The sequence below is a fragment of the Anas platyrhynchos genome, chromosome 1 (assembly GCF_047663525.1).
Source record: "Anas platyrhynchos isolate ZD024472 breed Pekin duck chromosome 1, IASCAAS_PekinDuck_T2T, whole genome shotgun sequence".
Classification (NCBI taxonomy): Eukaryota; Metazoa; Chordata; class Aves; order Anseriformes; family Anatidae; genus Anas; species Anas platyrhynchos.
The window spans coordinates 57,521,371-57,539,353 of NC_092587.1; the positions used below are offsets into that span (position 1 = coordinate 57,521,371).

The 17,983-nt window shown below is 38.5% G+C and overlaps 1 protein-coding gene across 1 annotated transcript in view; it reads left to right on the plus strand.

Annotated features, from left to right (window-relative positions):
• APPL2 (adaptor protein, phosphotyrosine interacting with PH domain and leucine zipper 2) overlaps nucleotides 1-17,939 on the plus strand; it is a 37,613-nt gene extending 19,674 nt beyond the window's left edge. Inside the window, exons 6-21 of the mRNA XM_027449593.3 lie at nucleotides 1,164-1,205; nucleotides 1,325-1,383; nucleotides 2,365-2,511; nucleotides 4,903-4,985; nucleotides 8,979-9,137; nucleotides 10,274-10,462; nucleotides 10,798-10,840; nucleotides 10,919-10,975; nucleotides 11,092-11,180; nucleotides 12,839-12,991; nucleotides 13,096-13,148; nucleotides 13,987-14,161; nucleotides 14,814-14,850; nucleotides 14,973-15,113; nucleotides 15,824-15,871; nucleotides 16,415-17,939. Of these exons, the coding sequence (XP_027305394.1) occupies nucleotides 1,164-1,205; nucleotides 1,325-1,383; nucleotides 2,365-2,511; nucleotides 4,903-4,985; nucleotides 8,979-9,137; nucleotides 10,274-10,462; nucleotides 10,798-10,840; nucleotides 10,919-10,975; nucleotides 11,092-11,180; nucleotides 12,839-12,991; nucleotides 13,096-13,148; nucleotides 13,987-14,161; nucleotides 14,814-14,850; nucleotides 14,973-15,113; nucleotides 15,824-15,871; nucleotides 16,415-16,543 (1,604 nt within the window). The 3' untranslated portion in view covers nucleotides 16,544-17,939. The remainder of the gene's footprint in view (nucleotides 1-1,163; nucleotides 1,206-1,324; nucleotides 1,384-2,364; nucleotides 2,512-4,902; nucleotides 4,986-8,978; nucleotides 9,138-10,273; nucleotides 10,463-10,797; nucleotides 10,841-10,918; nucleotides 10,976-11,091; nucleotides 11,181-12,838; nucleotides 12,992-13,095; nucleotides 13,149-13,986; nucleotides 14,162-14,813; nucleotides 14,851-14,972; nucleotides 15,114-15,823; nucleotides 15,872-16,414) is intronic.
• The last annotated feature ends 44 nt before the right edge of the window (nucleotides 17,940-17,983 follow it).

The following is a 17,983-nucleotide window of genomic DNA, read 5'->3' on the forward strand; positions in this document are numbered from 1 at the left end:
TCATAAAAGGAGATGGAAAAAGAAGATGCAACCAAAGCCTCAGCTGGTTCATGACAAAAAAATGGAAGTTTATTCAGTTTACCTGGATGTCAAAATCTTTTTTTGTTCTCTCCATCCATCCCCACCACCGTTTTGCTCTGACGCAATCTGTAGAGCAGTGTTTTTAGCAGAGGATTGGCTATACTGAAATTTCATCATAGGATTAAACAAGGAAGCAGAGAAGATAAACTGTGTTCTTGTTTTACTTCCGATTTTGTTATGTATTGAGTACTATAGAAACCTTTAGGTGCAAGTTAGTCACACCTGGGAAGAATTTCTGTCATTCTGCATTGGAATCACGTGGAAGTGTTCTGGGAAGAAAAAAGTGGCATGAAACTGATTTCTGAATAGGTTATTAGAAATAATCAGAGACTGTGATGACATCCTACAGTTTACTCATTTTCTTTTCAGAGTTGCGTAATGTCTGGTCTTATGGTCATGTGAATGTGCTTAGTTTGTTGGTTTCTGAGAAGGGTTTTGCCAGTTAAACATGCATTGATAGGGGAACTGAAAGTGATTTGTACCAACACTACTGAAAGTTGAGTCGCCTGCTTAGTTTCTCTTCCTCCTACCTGCATCAGAAACTGGTGGCCAATGTTTGTTATGTCAACGTCACAGCCAGCAATTGGATGGATAAGGCAAATACTTATTTTCACAGAGAAGCTTAGTCAAAAAAAATGTTCCAGTTTGATGAAGATTATGTACAGGGAAGGGCCTTAGTTCATGTGTCTCTAGGACTTCATTAGATTTCTTGATATCATATAGGCATTGTTAGGATGTTCAGAACTGCTGGTCTTTTAAAGCAGTGGAGGGCCTTTTGTAATAGCAGGCATAGTGAAACGATGCTTTGTGTAAATGGCACTGACAGACAAGGAATCTTTTTCATAGTGATAACTTTTCTCAGTCAAATAAACTAACTTCACTCTTGCTTTCCTATCTGTCTGTTAATTTCTCTAGCAACTGATCTGGTTTATTATCATTTTCAAGATAGGCATGACTTGTGTGTGCATCTCTGCTTTGAAAGGACTGGAATGACTTAGGTTTTAACAGTGCCATAAGTCATCTCAGTTGAACAAAGCGTTTACAGCAGCTTTTACTTTGAATATTCAATTTCTCTTTTCCAGAAGTAAGCACGTTGAAGGATCTTTTTGGCCTTGCTAGCAATGGTATGTTTCCTGGTTTTGTTTGTTTCTAATGGCGTGCACCTGTTATATCACAGAAGACATTTTTAATCTATGCACACACACATCACATTTCTAAAAAAAATAATATTCCTTGTCTACAGAACATGACGTGTCCATGGCAAAGTATAGCAGGTTACCGAAAAGGAAAGAAAATGAAAAGGTAAAGAACGTAAGAGGGAAAAGGAAAAGTTTTCATCAGCCGTTCTGTCTTCATCATTGTAGCTAGTCCCTACATACACTTAAGAATTTTGGAGAGTTCATCAGTTAAAGTCATGGTAGCTCAAGACTACTCGTGATTTAGTTTCTAAGCAGACACAAAGCTTTTAGACAACCATTCAGCAAAGTTATACCTGTTTTCCCCAAGTTAAGCAAATGACCAAGTATCTTGCTGAACTAGAGCCCCTCAGGTCCAGAGGAGCTCTTCAGACAGATGCGATCCAAACGGCCATAAGTAGATTTGTATGGACCTACTGTTGTACAGCTAATGTGATGATGCTGTATCACTGGTGCAATTCATTGTAAACCATGTCATGAAGCCTTGTGTCTGCTATTTATAAAGCATACCATTGTTTCACATCTGCCTTTCTGCTAGATTTCTCTGTATGGATTGTCATTTCATTTACAGTACACCAAACCGTGTTGGTGGGATTGTTTTACGTTTCTTCTTCATTGCCCACTGGAGCACTATTCCAAAATATACCTCTGTATGCTGGAAATGTATGATTGGCCCTATCCTTTAAGAGTGCTTCAGTCCTACAGGATGGTCTTTCAAAGGAAGTGCATTGCAGAACAGAATGTGATACAGCATCTTCTGAATTATTCATCTCTGCTTTCTGCACTTAGAGGCTTGTGTTGTGATCTCAGCTGCAAATAAATCTCTTGCATTGAGATCAGATCTAGAATGTTAGTTGTGGTAGTTGAGTTAGTTTATAGTCACAGGGATTGTCCAAATGCTTAAGTATCTTGACAGAGCAGGGCTCGAAGTTGATTTGGGTTTTGGATTTGCTTTATTAGTTTCTCATCCTTCATTTTAAAGTGGAGAAGTTCTGGTATGACTGTTTAAAGATAATTTGAAAATAATCAGTAAATATACCCATATGCACCATAACACTTTGTCAACCTCTTATCAATTTTTATTTAGCTTAAGGCAGAAGTGGCCAAAGAAGTGGCAAATGCAAGGAGAAAGCAGCATCTTTCATCTCTGCAGTATTACTGTGCCCTGAATGCTCTGCAGTACAGGAAGAGAGTGGCAATGATGGAACCTATGCTAGGATATACACGAGGACAGGTATGGACAGTAAAACAACTCTACCAGTTATACCTTTACCAGGGAAAGTGAATCATTGTAGCTCTGGATATTTATTTATTTTTGAGAACTTACAAATGAAAATAAAAGAAAACTAAACAACTTTATTCAGCACGCCTATGTTCTAACAAATGGTTTTGTTTGTGGCAGATGGTTGAATGTTTAGCTATCTAGGAAAGATAGCAATGGGAAAAATATGTACTATTATCCATACATTTACATACACATGTATGCAAAATGACCCTGGGGTTAATTCTTTTCACAGCTAAGCTATCTGTACAATAGCATTTACTTCTACTCTTTACTCTGTGTCTGCACAAACTCTCCTATGTAGCAGTTCCCCTCCTGGCACATAATGTTCAGCATACTGATGAGGAGTGTACACGACAGGGAACAGAGCATCCACTGGAGAACTAGAAGGACAGAACAGTAGGGTGGATTGAGCATAAATCTGGGAAATCCTGTTTCTAATCTTTATTCTGCCAGCACTTTGATATAGTGGCTGAACACACATTTCTCAAATCTGTAAATTACAGCAGTGATACCATTAACCTGACCCTCTGGGATGTCAGGAAGATTAATAAACGAGCACTTTCACAACACTTGATTCTCATGACTTGCCCATTTTAAGGGTCTATTGTGCTTCAACACTGATGAAAGAAAGCATAAGGGAAAATGAGAGTTGGGTCATGGAAAAATGAATGCAGTGGTCCGTTTGAGATGGTAGCCTGGATCACCATGTCAAGTGTCCTGTGTCTGCTGCAGATTATGTGTCCTACATAAAGTAGGTACTTAAAGAGAATTCAGTTGCTTTACATGGAAATTCATACTACTTTTCTAGTGTATAATTACTTATCCTGAGCAAAAAACTGCACCTGTTTCCCTTTTCTGGAAGCCAAACAACTTCCTTGATCTAGCAAAAAAAGTCTCCCATTGCTTTATACAGGAAAGTCTCAGGTTGTCATGGGAATGACTGAATAGCCAGAAGCCAGCTGATACTGATCCTTAAATACTGTGAACCCCCTACCTCCCCCCATTAGCTTTTAAAGTATGTATTTTCTTTATTAGTTGCTCAAAACATGTCTAATATTTCATGTTTCCAAAGAATGAACATAAGTATTTTTTAGAAGTCATGGCTAGTATAGAGGGTTTATTCAAGTTGGACTGGATGATCTTGGAGGTCTTTTCCAACCGGTGATTCTATTTGACTGAAAACTGGCATCAACATCTAAGACAGGCATGGCAGTCTCTCATTATTCAGTGGAATGTAGGGCTCTTCTCTTCTGCATGAGATTTCTGAAGTAAATAGGTGAATCATTCTTGAAAAGAGTCTGCTTTCTCTCCTTTGTCTGTAAGGGGAATCTGTGGTCAAGAACATAGCTGCAGAAATGTAAGTTACAGGCAAGAGGAATTCTGTGTTCCAGGAATAGGGGAAAGGAGTGGAATCACAAGTAAAATTGGATTAAATATCTAATTGATATTAATAAATAATAATAATAAATATATTTATGTTATATTGTATTTATATAAAGTAATAATATTAAATATATTTATATTAAATACTAATAAATACCTAATAAATTGCTTAACAGCAGAGAATTGTTTTGATGTTTTTGCATTTATTTCCAGAGTAACTCACTTTTTTTTTTTGAAAAAATAATTAATTGCACACACACCGCTACCTATGTCCATGATTCACAGAGCTGTCAGTAGTTCCTAACTATGTCTGTGTGCCCCACAGCCAGAAATGAAATCTAAGATAGTCTACACTGAGTGCTTTGCTGCTACTGCATGCCTGCTGAGCCATAACAGCAAAGGGGACTCTTCATCTGTAATAAAAAGTGCACTTGGCCTTAGCAGAACAAAATCCATGGTAAAACTGTAGTTGATGTAATTGATTGCCCTAGAGATTTCTGCTAGTGCAGCTACACTTCATCGTTTTCTTGTCTGCCTTTGCTGTAGCAGTTTATAAATTTCCAGGTTGGCCTACTAAATCTAATGGACAATTTATGTTCCAGTCCTTTTGGTAAGGTGTTACTGCATACAATGGCTTGTGACAGCACAGAACCAATTCTGTATGGGGCTAGTATGGGAGGAGGCTACCCATTCCCTCTTATAGTGGTCATTCAGCAATTCATTGGAAACGTACCTGTCAGCAGCCAATAGCTTGTGTGTGTAAAGGGGTACATGAACGGGTGGGAAGGAGCAAAAAAGAAAAATACAAGAAGTCAACACAGTTGTTTTAATCACGTATTTGTTTGCCAGCCCAAAGCATCAATCGTAACGGGATCGCTGTTAACCCAGTTCAAGCAATCTGTTATTTGTCTACCAAAACCAGGATGACTTCCAGTGTCTCTTATTTGTATTTTTCAGATCAACTTTTTCAAGAAAGGAGCAGAGATGTTTTCCAAAAGAATGGACAGCTTTTTGTCATCTGTTTCGGACATGGTTCAAAGGTAGCACAATACTTTTGCTTCTTTTTGTTTGCTCTTTTGAATTCTGAGCAATAGTACTGAAACCTTCAGCACATAATAGGCAGCACCCATGTTTCTGGCTCAGGAGGGTACTTCCATGCTTGCATTGCACTGTTGGGCATATTTTGTTAAAGTAGCAGGTGGAAAGAGGGTGTGTTTGTGCATGTAAAGGAAAGTGCTGCCAGTGCACTGCACAGTGTTTTTACAGTATAGCCAGGAACTGTATCCTGTAAAGTGCTCAAATGCTTTCTTTTTTTGCAACGGGTTAATAGAATTAATATAACAAAGCTAAAATGCATTCTGAATTAGAGGTGTTTATAATTGCTGGTTCTGAATTAGAGGTGTTTATACTTGCTGGGGTCAACATCTAAAAGACGTTTAGATGTTAAACTTAGTGATATGGTTTAGTGGAGGACTTGTTAGTGTTAGGTCAGAGGTTGGACTCGATGATCTTGAGGTCTCCTCCAACCTAGACAATTCTGTGATTCTGTAATAATAATGGATTATTGTTAAAGTAACCTCCCAGATAAGGATTTAGGACTTGTAGTGTTTGATGTTGTAGATACACAAGGAAACTAAAACTCCTTGCCTTGGGCAATACTCGTTGCATCTGGTATAGCCTGTATCAGTCCACTGAGTTCAACATGAATTGTTTAAGTCCCTATTTTAATGCTTTTGCTATTTCAGTGCTTTCCTGCTTTTGAGAGTACTTTTTCTTTGTTCCCTCTCTTTGTCCTCCTATTTTTGTAATGGAGATTGACATTTCTCTTTATAATTAAGTCCTTGTAAATGTTATAAACTTTACATTTAAAATGTAATCATATTAGAGGGAACACTCATCGTTTATTTTAAATCAGCTGGAATGCTAGGCTGAACCCTTCGCTTTATTGCTTCATACCTTTCATATTGGAGTATCTCCAAGTCATTACTTATGCTGACTCTGGTGGCATTTTAAATAATGCATGCTTGTTAATTTGAGAACAGTGTTACCAGTAATCTCCCTGTGTAGGAGATTCTTTTGCTAAATGTTTCTTTATTTCCTATAATTTTATGCTTATTTATGTATCTTCTTATGCTCCATTTTCAAATAAATTCCTCTACAGTCTACATACCACTTATATCGATTGGAGGACAGATTTTAAACTCCCTTTAAATAGTGCACGTTATTAAAGGTAGAGCATGCTGCCAATATCTTAGAGGCAGAGTTAGGATCTTATCACAGGATTGTCACTGTAGAATAAGCCCTTGTTGAAAACTTGGGTGGGTTTGCACTCTGGACAGTACACAATACTGAATGGAAGCAAAAATAGGCTGCTCAATTGGTTTGCTCAGTCTGATTTTCATGTTTTCCATCATGCAGCAAAGCTGGAAAGTACAACTCAAATGTAAATAGTGCAGTTGTGTGGTGTTGTGTGATGTCTTTGGAAAACCCGAAAGAGAAGCTTGCAAAATCTCGATTGACTCTGCAGCTCAGCAGTTACCGACAGAACTTGGTTTCATTATTTAAGGTTACACAGCCACTGAAAAAACGTGCTGCCCAATCCTTTCCCCCTTTAGTGCTAGGGATCACAAGGCTTCAGTGAGTCAGATCTGCTTGCTAAACAGACTAAAAGCTTTTTATTTGTCACATTTGTTTTCATTTGGAACAACACGCTGATGAGAGCCATTGTGCAGCTAGAAATGTCAGCAGCGATGTGGTCTTGCATCTATTTAAGCTGATTGCGAAACTGACTCTTCATATTTAAAAGTATTTTCGTTTACATAGTAAATACTGCTAACAGTGTCAAAACACATTAGAAAGGAGAAATCATTGACATATTCTCAGTAACTGATTTGTCTAGCTGCCACAAATGCATGGAGAAGTAATTCCAGAATTCTCAGTTTTTCTTGCTTTTCTGTCTTGGAAAGAAGAGAAATGAGCCTTAGGAAGGAGATTCCAGTCTCACGAATCATGAAGATGCCAGAATAGTTTTATTTTTAAGAAATACAAGCTCTTTGCAGGCAGTATCATCTACGCATGTACTCCAAAAGCTTTAACCACTGGGGATGCAAGTAGAGGGTTAAAGATGCTTAAAGCATAGGTGCCAGGGGTTAATGGCCTTCTAAGATAAGCAGTGACAAATACTGTTATGTTCTCACCTCATGAGTTTTCCTAATAGTCTGGATGCAGTTAATAACTCCTAAAGTATGGAAAAGTGAATAAAGAAATCAAATACATACTGACATTGTTTCTCTGGAAGTCAAAGGACAGCTTCTGCAATATGGACCTCAAGAGGTCATCTCATCCAGTCACCAGCTGAGAGTAGGATCAGCTGGAGCAGAGTGCTCTGTGCTGTATCCAGTCCAATTTTAGGTATTTCTATCACACACATACACAGCATCTTGCTACAATTTGTGTCTGCTCTCTGGTGTCTGTTGCTGCACCCCTCCAAGGAGAGTCTAGCTCCATCTGGTGTATGCTCTGCCATTAGGTATTTCAGCTAGCAGTAAGAGCTCCTCTTAGCCTTCATCTCACGAGGCTGAAAAGCAGTTCTCATTGGGCTTTGTGTATCACCAATTACAACCCTTTAATGTTTTCTACCCTAATGTTTTCTACAGAAACAGCCATGTTTTCTACCCATCTTGTAGTCCATTTCTCCAGTTTGTATTTCATTAATTGATCTATTCTCCCAGGTGCCTGGTGACAGGAGGAGGGGGAATGGGCTAAAGTTGTGCCAGGGGAGGTTTAGGTTGGATGTTAGGAAGAACTTTGTTACCGAAAGGCTTGTTAGGCATTGGAATGGGCTGCTCAGGGAAGTGGTTGAGTCACCGTCCCTGGGTGTCTTTAAAAGACGTTTAGATGTAGAGCTTAGGGATATGATTTAGTGGAGGACTTGTTAGTGTTAGGTCTGAGGTTGGATTCAGTGATCTTGGAGGTCTCTTCCAACCGAGATGATTCTGTGATTCTGTAATTTGGCTAAAAGGGTGCTATGGGAGACCATGTGAAAAGTCTTGCTAATGTCAAGTCAAACATCATCCGCTCCTCTCCTCACATCCACCAAGCTAGCCATCGCATCACGGCAGGCAATCAGGGTTGGCAGGCATGATTTGTCCTTTGTAAATCTGTGCTTGCAGTTCCCAGTTGCCTTCTTCATATGCTTGGAAGTAGCTTCTAGGAGAATTTACAGGAATTCCAGTGTGTTACACCATGGCAGGAATAAGAAGTTGTTCTATGAAAGTCAAGAAGTACTATAGCAAGGCCTACTTTGATCTGTGCTGTTATATTAGAGCACCACTTGCATATGTTAAGTCATGTAAACTCATACATGCATTGATTTTAGAAGATTTCTCTCTGTTTCAAAAAAAGAACTTACCTCTTCATTCTCAGCATGCCTCGTGTACTCATTTCAGGCTTACAGAATAATTCTGATCTCTGTATACTGTTTGGGGAAAGAAGACGTTCAACACAAATTGGAGGGGAAAAAAAGCATAACTACTGTTTGAGAAATACTGAGAGCAAGTTCACACACTTTCCAGCTGGGCTTTCAAAATAAAGAGCAAGGGGAAATCCCGGCTGTGCTTTTGCTACCAACCTCCAAAGACAGCCATATTTTCCTTAAATCAGTGTTAATATCTTCAGAGTGTATGCATCTTGTCTGTCAGCTTCAGATGGTGTTTTCTGGGAGCAATTCCCTATAGTATGCTGCTGCTTCAATTCTTTCCTAACTGAACGGATTTATCCAGTCCTTAGAGAAAGCCTAGGGCATGTAGTCTTATGTTACATTTCCTATAAAATCTGCTCTTAAAATAAATTTTATCTTTGCATTCATTACTCTCCAAACCAGTAAGAGATTTTACTCAAATGTTTATACATTCAGTCGGATTCATATTTGATCTCAGCTGGCGTTTTTGTTCATGTTGCGTTACCGATGTTAGCTATAACCTGGTATAAATTGACTAATGAGGGCTTTGGATTTGTTTTGTTTTGTTTTCCAGCATACAGGGAGAGTTGGATGCTGAAGCTGAAAAAATGAGGGTATCCCAGCAGGACTTGATTTCAGTTAATGAGTCTGTTTACACCCCAGACTCTGATGTAACTTCACCTGTTATCAACAGAAACCTCATCCAGAAGGCGGGCTACCTGAATCTTAGAAAGTAAGAAGGCTGTTCTACTTGCTCATTTCTTTAATCACCAACTTGTTGCTACATATTTTCTTTTTAGATCTTGAAGACTCCTCAGGTAACGAAGTTTTAGATTCCTTGTTCACTGCAGTAGCTTTACCCCTCAGCTCAAAGTATTTTTGTCAACTTTGACAGTATGTTTTAGAAGTTTAAACCAATTAGAGGCATTTGAGGCAGTTTCCCTGAACACAGAAATTTACTTCTGGATGAATTCACCTTCAGGGATAGTTCCTGTGTTCAGCTGGCTAAAAATTAGAAGCTTGTGGGGCAGGGCTCAGATTGTTCCTAATTCTTAGGGCTAGTGAAAACATGGTGTTTACAAAGAAGAGCTATATTCTGTATTTAATATGGGTTTTCATAAACCACCTTGTTTGCATAACTAGAAATTTTGTGGACAATGCAAGTGCATAACTTGGAATGTATACCATACGTAGAGTTGCTTCTGCAGATTTTCCAAATAAAATCTTCCATCACCTTCCGCAGGAGCTATGTATATACAGCAGCAGAATTTGGTGGCGTATAGTAACCCAGCCTTTGTAATTAATTAAGCTTCAGGTCATTTCTGTTTGACTAGTAATCTTCTTTTCTGTTCTTTTTTTCTTTGTATGGGATATTTATTTATTTATAGCAGCATTCTAAGAGCTGGATTACAATATAATAGAAAGGACTTCTTAGCTAGGGAAGAGATGGGTTATGAGGTAATACTTGCAGAAGACACTTTTTCTTATGATGGCTCTGTTTTGAAACTGCTCATGCTGCTCATCAGCTGAAAATACTTTTTTTTTTTAAATCAATCTTACTTGTATTTCATGTCAGTTACTCAGTACTAACAATTTGTTTATTCCTTAACTAGGAGAGAAAAAGATTCTCTGCAGTGACTTGGGATGTTTAGAATTGATTTATTTCTCCAGCTTTTATTAAGGATTAGTCTCTGCTAGGAATAGGTGGTTTTTACTTCTAAAGAGACTCATTAAAGAATGTCCAGGGTTGAACATTCAGCTTAAGCATAAAGTTCAGCTTTAGCACCAGGGTTTGTTTGAAGTTTTGTAAGGTCATTTGGAGTCATTTCTAAATACCAACGAGTCTTTATCATTGCATCTTCTCTGTAGTAAAACAGGTCTGGTGACTACAACTTGGGAAAGACTCTATTTCTTCACTCAAGGTGGCAACTTGATGTGTCAGCCGAGGGGAGCGGTAGCTGGAGGACTGATTCAGGACCTGGACAACTGCTCTGTTATGGCTGTAGACTGCGAAGACAGAAGATACTGCTTCCAGATTACTACTCCTACGGGCAAAGCGTATGAGACAGGTTTTCTTTGAGGACAGCCAGTCATGCCTACCCTTTCAGATGCTGTTTCCTGTAAAACATGCTTGCTGTAATAGTAAGCCTTTCTGGGTTTCCAGAAAGCTGTTTCCAAATTAAAACCGTGTTCATTCCCATCCTCCCCCACAACTGCCTGAAAAGCAAAGGCAGTATTTAAAGCTGCTTTAGCTGCAGCTTATTTATGATTTTTGTTCCTTTGATGGTTAATAGAGACAAAGTTTGGTGGCTTTATTATAAGACTGGAAGCCAGACATTCCTTCCATTCCTTCTGTCCACTGCTAGCACTGATACACTGTGTTTGCATTTTAGGGGTATAACTCTTCAAGCAGAAAGCAAGAAGGAATATGAAGAGGTAAAAATATTATCTTAATGTTTGTCATTTTTGTATACAAGTGAGCTTGAAGAATTGAGTTTCGTTTTTGCCTTCTAGTGGATATGTGCCATCAACAACATCTCCAGACAGATCTATCTCACCGACAATCCAGAGGTGGGAGCTCGTTTCCGTATTTCAGTCCATTCCTTCTAACTTGCATTGCTGTTGTTCTTTACAAGACAATACACCCAATGTACAAATGTAAAAAAGTTGCTGTTTTGTTTTCCTAGGCAGCTGCAATCAAGTTAAACCAGACAGCCCTACAAGCAGTGACTCCCATTACCACCTTTGGAAAAAAACATGAAGCTCACCATTCCAGGTAAAATGCTCACTTTCATGGACTAGAGCCTGCTGTGTGCTCAGCCGTGTTCCTTTGACAGGGCAGCCGTCACCCAGGCCTCTCTGGGCTCTGGCTTTACAAACCTTTTTTATTTCCAGAAAATTTCCTTATTTCTGGTGTTCTCTACTGAAAGCCAGAAGAGATGCAAAGTGTTGAGGGTAATGCTTATTGCTCCACATTGCAGCTTTGAAGGTCCTTGTAGGTGCCATTCTGTTTTTGCTGTTTCTTCTGAAACAAACAGTGATTTACTTGTAACCATTTTTCAGCGAGGGAATGACTTGTAATGTGGATAATACAGCAGAGCCCCTGCTATACATTTAAATAAGTTTATTCTTACACATCACTGCAACCAATTCCTGTCAGTCTGACACAGGAGTATGCCTTGTGAGGGCTGATAAAATAGTTGCTATTGTTCTCTTGTGCTCGTTCCGGTCAATCAATAAATCTCCCTGCCACACACACCCCCTTCAAAAATTGTTAATCGTGCCCTAGGATATGCTTGTATTCAAAATAAGTATTTTATGTATGGTTTCTCTGTATCTGTTTTGTTAATAATCCCAGCATCTTGCCCAGTAGGAATCCTTCAGGCTCCATGATCAGAGTTGGCTTTCAAGCCTTGTGTTGGACTAAATTCCTGACTAAATTCCTGCTTTCAGCAGCAATGTGATAAATAAAAATAGGGCAGGTTTGTTTCATGCTGACTTCTAAACAAAGAACGTTCTCTGTAAGATTTGTCAAAAATTGTATATTCGTGCTCAGGTATTTTCTTCTAGAAATTCAAACCTTTTCTAGATCTTCTGTCTCTCAGACCAATGCCCTTATTATGATTTATTATTCCCTTTATTGTGATTGCTTTTAGATTCCAAAGTTCCTCAGTGGGTATGGGGAATGCCAGTCAAGTGACTTTCTTTCCCATTTTATGAGTTATAGCTGTTCCACTTTGATTGGAATTTTATACATAGAAAACAATAACCAGACATTTTACTGTGCAAAGGAACAAACAATTTCATTGACAACTAATCACAAGTCACTTTTACGTCATAGTATATATATATTATGTACGGTATACAACCAACTTTGTAGAATAGAAGACGTTGCTAGTAAAACCAGTGTGTATGTCGCGACATGTATAGTTACGACTTCTGTAGCTGTAGGAAACTTACGATTTCATCCTCTTTGAAAAAGGTTCAGGACACTTGTTTGTTAACTACCACCTTGAAACAAGCTTGTGGCCAAATGAGATCTCAAAAATATGTCAGGATCACCATTTAAGGAAGAGTTCAGAAACAAATCCAGGTCTCTGCTGTTTGCACTGGTAATGTGACCCTAAATACAGCCACCAGAGGGCAGGGAGGCCAATAGCAACCTATTTCCAGTCAGTCCACACAGAGTTGGGCTGTGTTCAGGTTTCATATACCACTATTTACTTTTTTCCCCAATAATTTTAGGTATAAAAAATAGAATGAGAATTTTATTAGAGACCTCAGGAATGGGTAAATAAAAAATACTCTTATTTATGTTAATGAATGCTGGTTCAATCTACTTTGGATTCTTTTGGATCTTTGGAAATCTTGCCTCCATTCCAAAGCAAAGATATGGTGCCAATGATTGATTTTTTTTTTCCATTTTCACTTTAGCCAGAATGTAAGGAATACAGAAAATGATAAAACAACGCCCAATGAATCAGCTGGTGCTCAAGACTCCACACAACTCATTGCTCTTGGAACACCGATTCAGTTTGACATTGTACTGCCTGCCACAGAATTCCTGGACCAGAACAGAGGTGGCAGGTATGGTCAGAGACAGGAGTTGTTCACTTTGAGTGATTTCAGAGGAGAATATTAGGTATTACAGCACTTGTATGTGGTGACCAGTTTTTATTCTTATTTCACAGGCGTGCAAACCCATTTGGGGAATCCGAAGACAGTAGCAAAAATGAGGAAGAAGGTCAGTGCTGCATTTTTCCAGATAAAATTAGTCATGATGTTAGGCATAATTGAGCTGTCAGCCTATCCAGTGTCTCTTAGGGAAAGACCTGACATCAGAGAGCAGCAGAAACAACCTGTAGCACAGTTGAAGCTAGTTACGTTCAGAAGCCTGTCTTTTAAATAACACTGCCTATGAAGACAAACATCAACATAGACACAGCTCTTGTAGCTCTTGAGCAGTCACATTTCAGCAGAGCTTATCCTGCTTTACCTTGCTCACCACTAACCATAAAGGGAGATAGATCAAATGACAGCTTTTTCACATAATGACTACAAAATTGTAAATAGGCTACGTAATTCTAAATAAGAGAATTACTGTGATAGTCAATAAGCAGGGAAGGCTTTAATGAACACCTCATTGGAACCACCTGCAGTAGGGTCAGAAGGTCAGAAAATCAAAGCAAGGAGGATACAAGTTTAAATAATCAGTTTGTCAGCAGCTAAGGCTCATGCAAAACCATCAATTTATCAGTTTGTGTGTTGTGGTCCCTCCACCTGATAGTAAGACAAGCAAAGTGAATTTCACTGGCTAATCAAACAATTCATAAAGGACCAGTTACAGTTTTTAAAGTTTTTGAGCAGCTGTGATTGTTTTTTTCTGCTTGCTGCCAGTTCAGGCAGTTTAAAACTGGGTCAGAGCAACGCCTGGCTCATAGAAGGAAGCCAACACCCACACAGTCACCACCCACGAGTTTACTGTTGAATTTCCTAAAGGAAAAAATAATTCCATGGGTATTTTCCAGCTACTGGCAAATCAGAGTGGCACAGTGAAAATTGTCATGCCTTTTATCTTCCAGATTCACTCTTGCAGCAGATGTTCGTAGTTCGGTTTTTAGGATCTATGGCTGTCCAGTCAGATGACACGAGTGAGGTGATTTATGAAGCTATGAGACAAGTGTTAGCTGCTCGTGCCATTCATAACATCTTCCGAATGACTGAATCCCATCTCATGGTCACCAGCAAGAGCTTGAGGTACTGTAAAATCTTTGTGGCTTCTCTCTTATCAGTATTATGTTTTCTTTGTGCAACTTGTGATTAGTAATTTTTCCTTTTCCAAGGAAGGCGCCCTTCAGGGACCAAGATCCTGAGATTCACTTTACTTAGTGCAATACCCTCCTGACTTGTTGTAAGAACATCCTACTAAAATTTAAATAGGGTGCGGTGGGGCTCTAAGACCCTACAACCATGCAGGAAAAGATGCAAAAAGAAAAATGCATTGAGAGATTCTCTTACCTCCTATGCAATAACAGTGAGAGAGGCGTTGCGCTGTCCTGGTGTCAGTATTGTTGCTGTAGAATATGGCTATACAAGATGTCCACTTCAGCTGGGTTGCATTTTAGTACAGACACATACAGTGTTAGCTCATGCAGGCAGAATATTTACCAAATTAGTGATTCAGAAAGATGAGACCAAGAGGTAAAGCAGCAGAAAATCAGGGTCTAGAGTTGAATTTTGCCATTGACTGACTTGAAGTCATGGCTAAAGCATTTGATTATGTGTATGTGTTTCCTTATCTGTAAAACTGATTCAGTGGTTGCCTTACTATTATAAAGCACCTTGAAATTACTGCTCGAGTCATTCTAAAAAGCATTTACTTTCTTTTTCTCCCTACACACAATTGCAGGTTAATAGATCCTCAAACTCAAGTTACACGAATAAGTGTAAGTAACTTTGTTTTGAATCTGTTTTTTTTACCACAGCATTGCATAGTCACATGAATCTTAGCTCTGGACCAAGCTAACTACATACTGATTAAAAAAATAATTTTATTATTATTTTCCAGTTTGAACTTGCCACTGTGACACAGTTTGCTGCTCATCAGGATAACAGGAGACTGATTGGCTTTGTGGTCCATCTCAGTGAGACTCCGGGAGAAGATTCCATGAGCGCGTATGTTTTTGAGAGCAACACAGAAGGAGAAAAGGTTTGTGTAACGTTTATCAACATACTTTATTTAGAAAACAAGTCCTAAGCTTCTTGGCTTAAACATCTGGGAAACAGTACTACAGAAGGGAGAGTAACCAGATTTCTTAGTAGGTAAACATGAATTGGCCTATGTCTAAAAAGGCCCCTATCGGTTGTATGTGCTGCTGCATTGGCTATAAGAAGGGGGAGATTGCTAATACAAACATTAAGAGATATGGAAAAGCATGTCTGCGTCTAGGTGACACTGAAAAAAAATGAATTTATCAGTGATATTGAGACAAATACAGCTGGAAAGCTCTCACCAAAAAGGCAGCCATACTGTGTTAATAGCACTGTGGCACTTGCTGTGTGTCTCGTAATAAGAGACTTCTAAATAAGGAAGATGTTGAAGTATTTTTCTCTTAAACAACATTCTGAGGCGTACTGGGGGAAATTCCCAGGTTTGGAAATAGTTTAGTGAATAAAAATTCACACACTGAAAAAAAATGAGTACAAAGATAAACTTTAGTTCATCTCTAAGAGAGCTTTGAAATAAGACTGCTTTATTTTTATGTAGTTATTACAGTGAATTGGTTTTCTACCTCTCCTTTTACACCTGTATTTAAAACTAAGTTTGCATCGATGCTTCTGTGTTTTAGTCCTGATTAAGCAGCAAAACCTGTAACAAAACAAAAAAAACCTGATCTTTACATACATTTCTCTTTCTAGATTTGTTACGCCATCAGCTTGGGAAAAGAAATCACTGAGGCACAGAAGGTAAGTTTGTTTGACTCCCCATAAATGTCTGTCTTTTCTGCTTTTGGTGACACTGTCCATGTAGCTCTCGTGTACATAAGAAAAAAGCATCCCTACTCATAATGACAAAGTTGTGCAGGCATGTAAAAACAGGCTCTAGGGTAGCTCATAACTGCAAACTTAGTTTGACAAAGTGTGAAAAAAAAAACGTGTTTGGATGAAGTACAAATTGCAGCCATTACTGTTTCATTTCTAGAAATTCACATTCATTGCTCCCCTAGGAGAAAAAAAGAATCTCATGAAGACTTTCCACTTCAGTGTTGTGTAGGAGTACTTACATGCATTGGCATTACATCTTTATATATATTTTTGATGCTATGATTTCAGAACAAATTGTAGGAATGAGATTGTAGGAATGAGGTTTTAGTCATAGTCGATAAGCATAAATACGACAACTTACCAAGACAGTAAAGGTTTTCTCCTTGTCTTTCTTAGCAATATAAAGTTCAAAATAAAAGACCAATTTTTACATACTGTTTACCTCTTTTTTTTATTTTTCTTCAGGACCCAGAAGCATTAGCTCAGCTGATGAAGTCTGTGCCATTAACAAATGATGGAAAGTTCATGCTTCTGAATGATCAGGCAGAAGAGGATGGAACCACACACGAAGAAGGGGAAGAATCAGAAGCATAAAAACTCTTGGACCTTTCCTACCTCCTATCTGGGAGCAGGAAAAGCAGGGAGTCTTCGCAAGAAGCTCAGTTTTTAAATCATCTGTGCACGCTCAAGGCCAGCTTCCGTCATCGTGCTAGAGAGAATGTGGTGTCTTTGCAGTGGAGTCTCCTCTGGCTTTACAGCGAAACAACAGCAGAACCTTGGCCTTTGGGAATTTTTGCATTTGTGAATGTGTAGTGTAGAGGGGGGGCAGGGAAGCTGACAATCTTAGGAGATGTTTCAGCATTAGTCCTTTGCTGCTGGCAGTTCGGACAGCAGAACTGTCAGCCACAAAGGGTTAATGTTACTTCTGCAGGTTAACAGTGAGAAGCCTTCATTTCTGCTGAAATTAGTACAAGTTGTAAATTGTCAGCTCCTTTAAAGAAAACATCAGGCCTCAAACTTCCTACCATAGTCAGTTTTTATAGTTTGCATGATTCTGTGCATCTGAATGAAGGTTAAAAATGCACTATTTACTTTATTTTCAGATGAAGTTATTTTAGTCTAGTTTAAGTGTAACAAGATTTATCTTTTGTGCTAGTCTATTTACAAAACAATTTGTTAAACACTAAATTTTTCCTATTAATATAATCTATTTTTATATTGCATCTGGAATAAGCTTACAAAACAAATTTAAGTGCCTACTCTTACCTTTATGGGGACCGCACTCACATTCTGTAATTAAGTAATGGACATACTGTACCTCCTCGATTTATTCTTCTAAAAACCACTGACATGCAAACATCAGAAGTAGTCAACAAGCGGGGCATGTTAGCGGCGTGCAGTTTTTCTACGGTTAGGTTTGTTAAGTTGCCAGAGACAACTTGTAAGACAAGTAAGTACTTTTTATAGAGGTCTTTGTATTTTTAACATTGTGGTGATGTACAACAGTGGAGAATCTACCAGCAATCTTCGATTTTAAGAAGCTAAGCAATAAAATGCTAGATTATCAGTCTATAGGACATTGACTAGTTTCACAGTACATTCCTGAAATTAAATGCTGTATATCTTGGCTAATAAGTTTAGATTTTTTGTCCCCTCTGGTTTAACCTGAAAACATGAGAAGCTGCATTTTGCAAGAACAAACAAAAATAAATAGGAGTACGGGGGGGAGGCAGGAGGCCATCCATATGTGGCATTGTTTATATTAATCAAGATAAGGTAACTGGAACAAATAGCTGATGTTCTTCAACTGACTTTAACTCTTCTGAAGCACTTAATAGGAAACTAGGTTTTCTGTAAACAGTATGTGCTACAGCATCTGAAAAGTTACAGTTTGCAAGTGTTTGATGTGGAATAAATTCATTTAGTTGGTTGTTAAATGTTTGTAAGAACCATGGAAGACAACTGTTAGTAACTGACACAAACACTTCTTCTTAAATAAAAGTTGAAGCTGTCATATTAAAAAAAAAAAAAAAA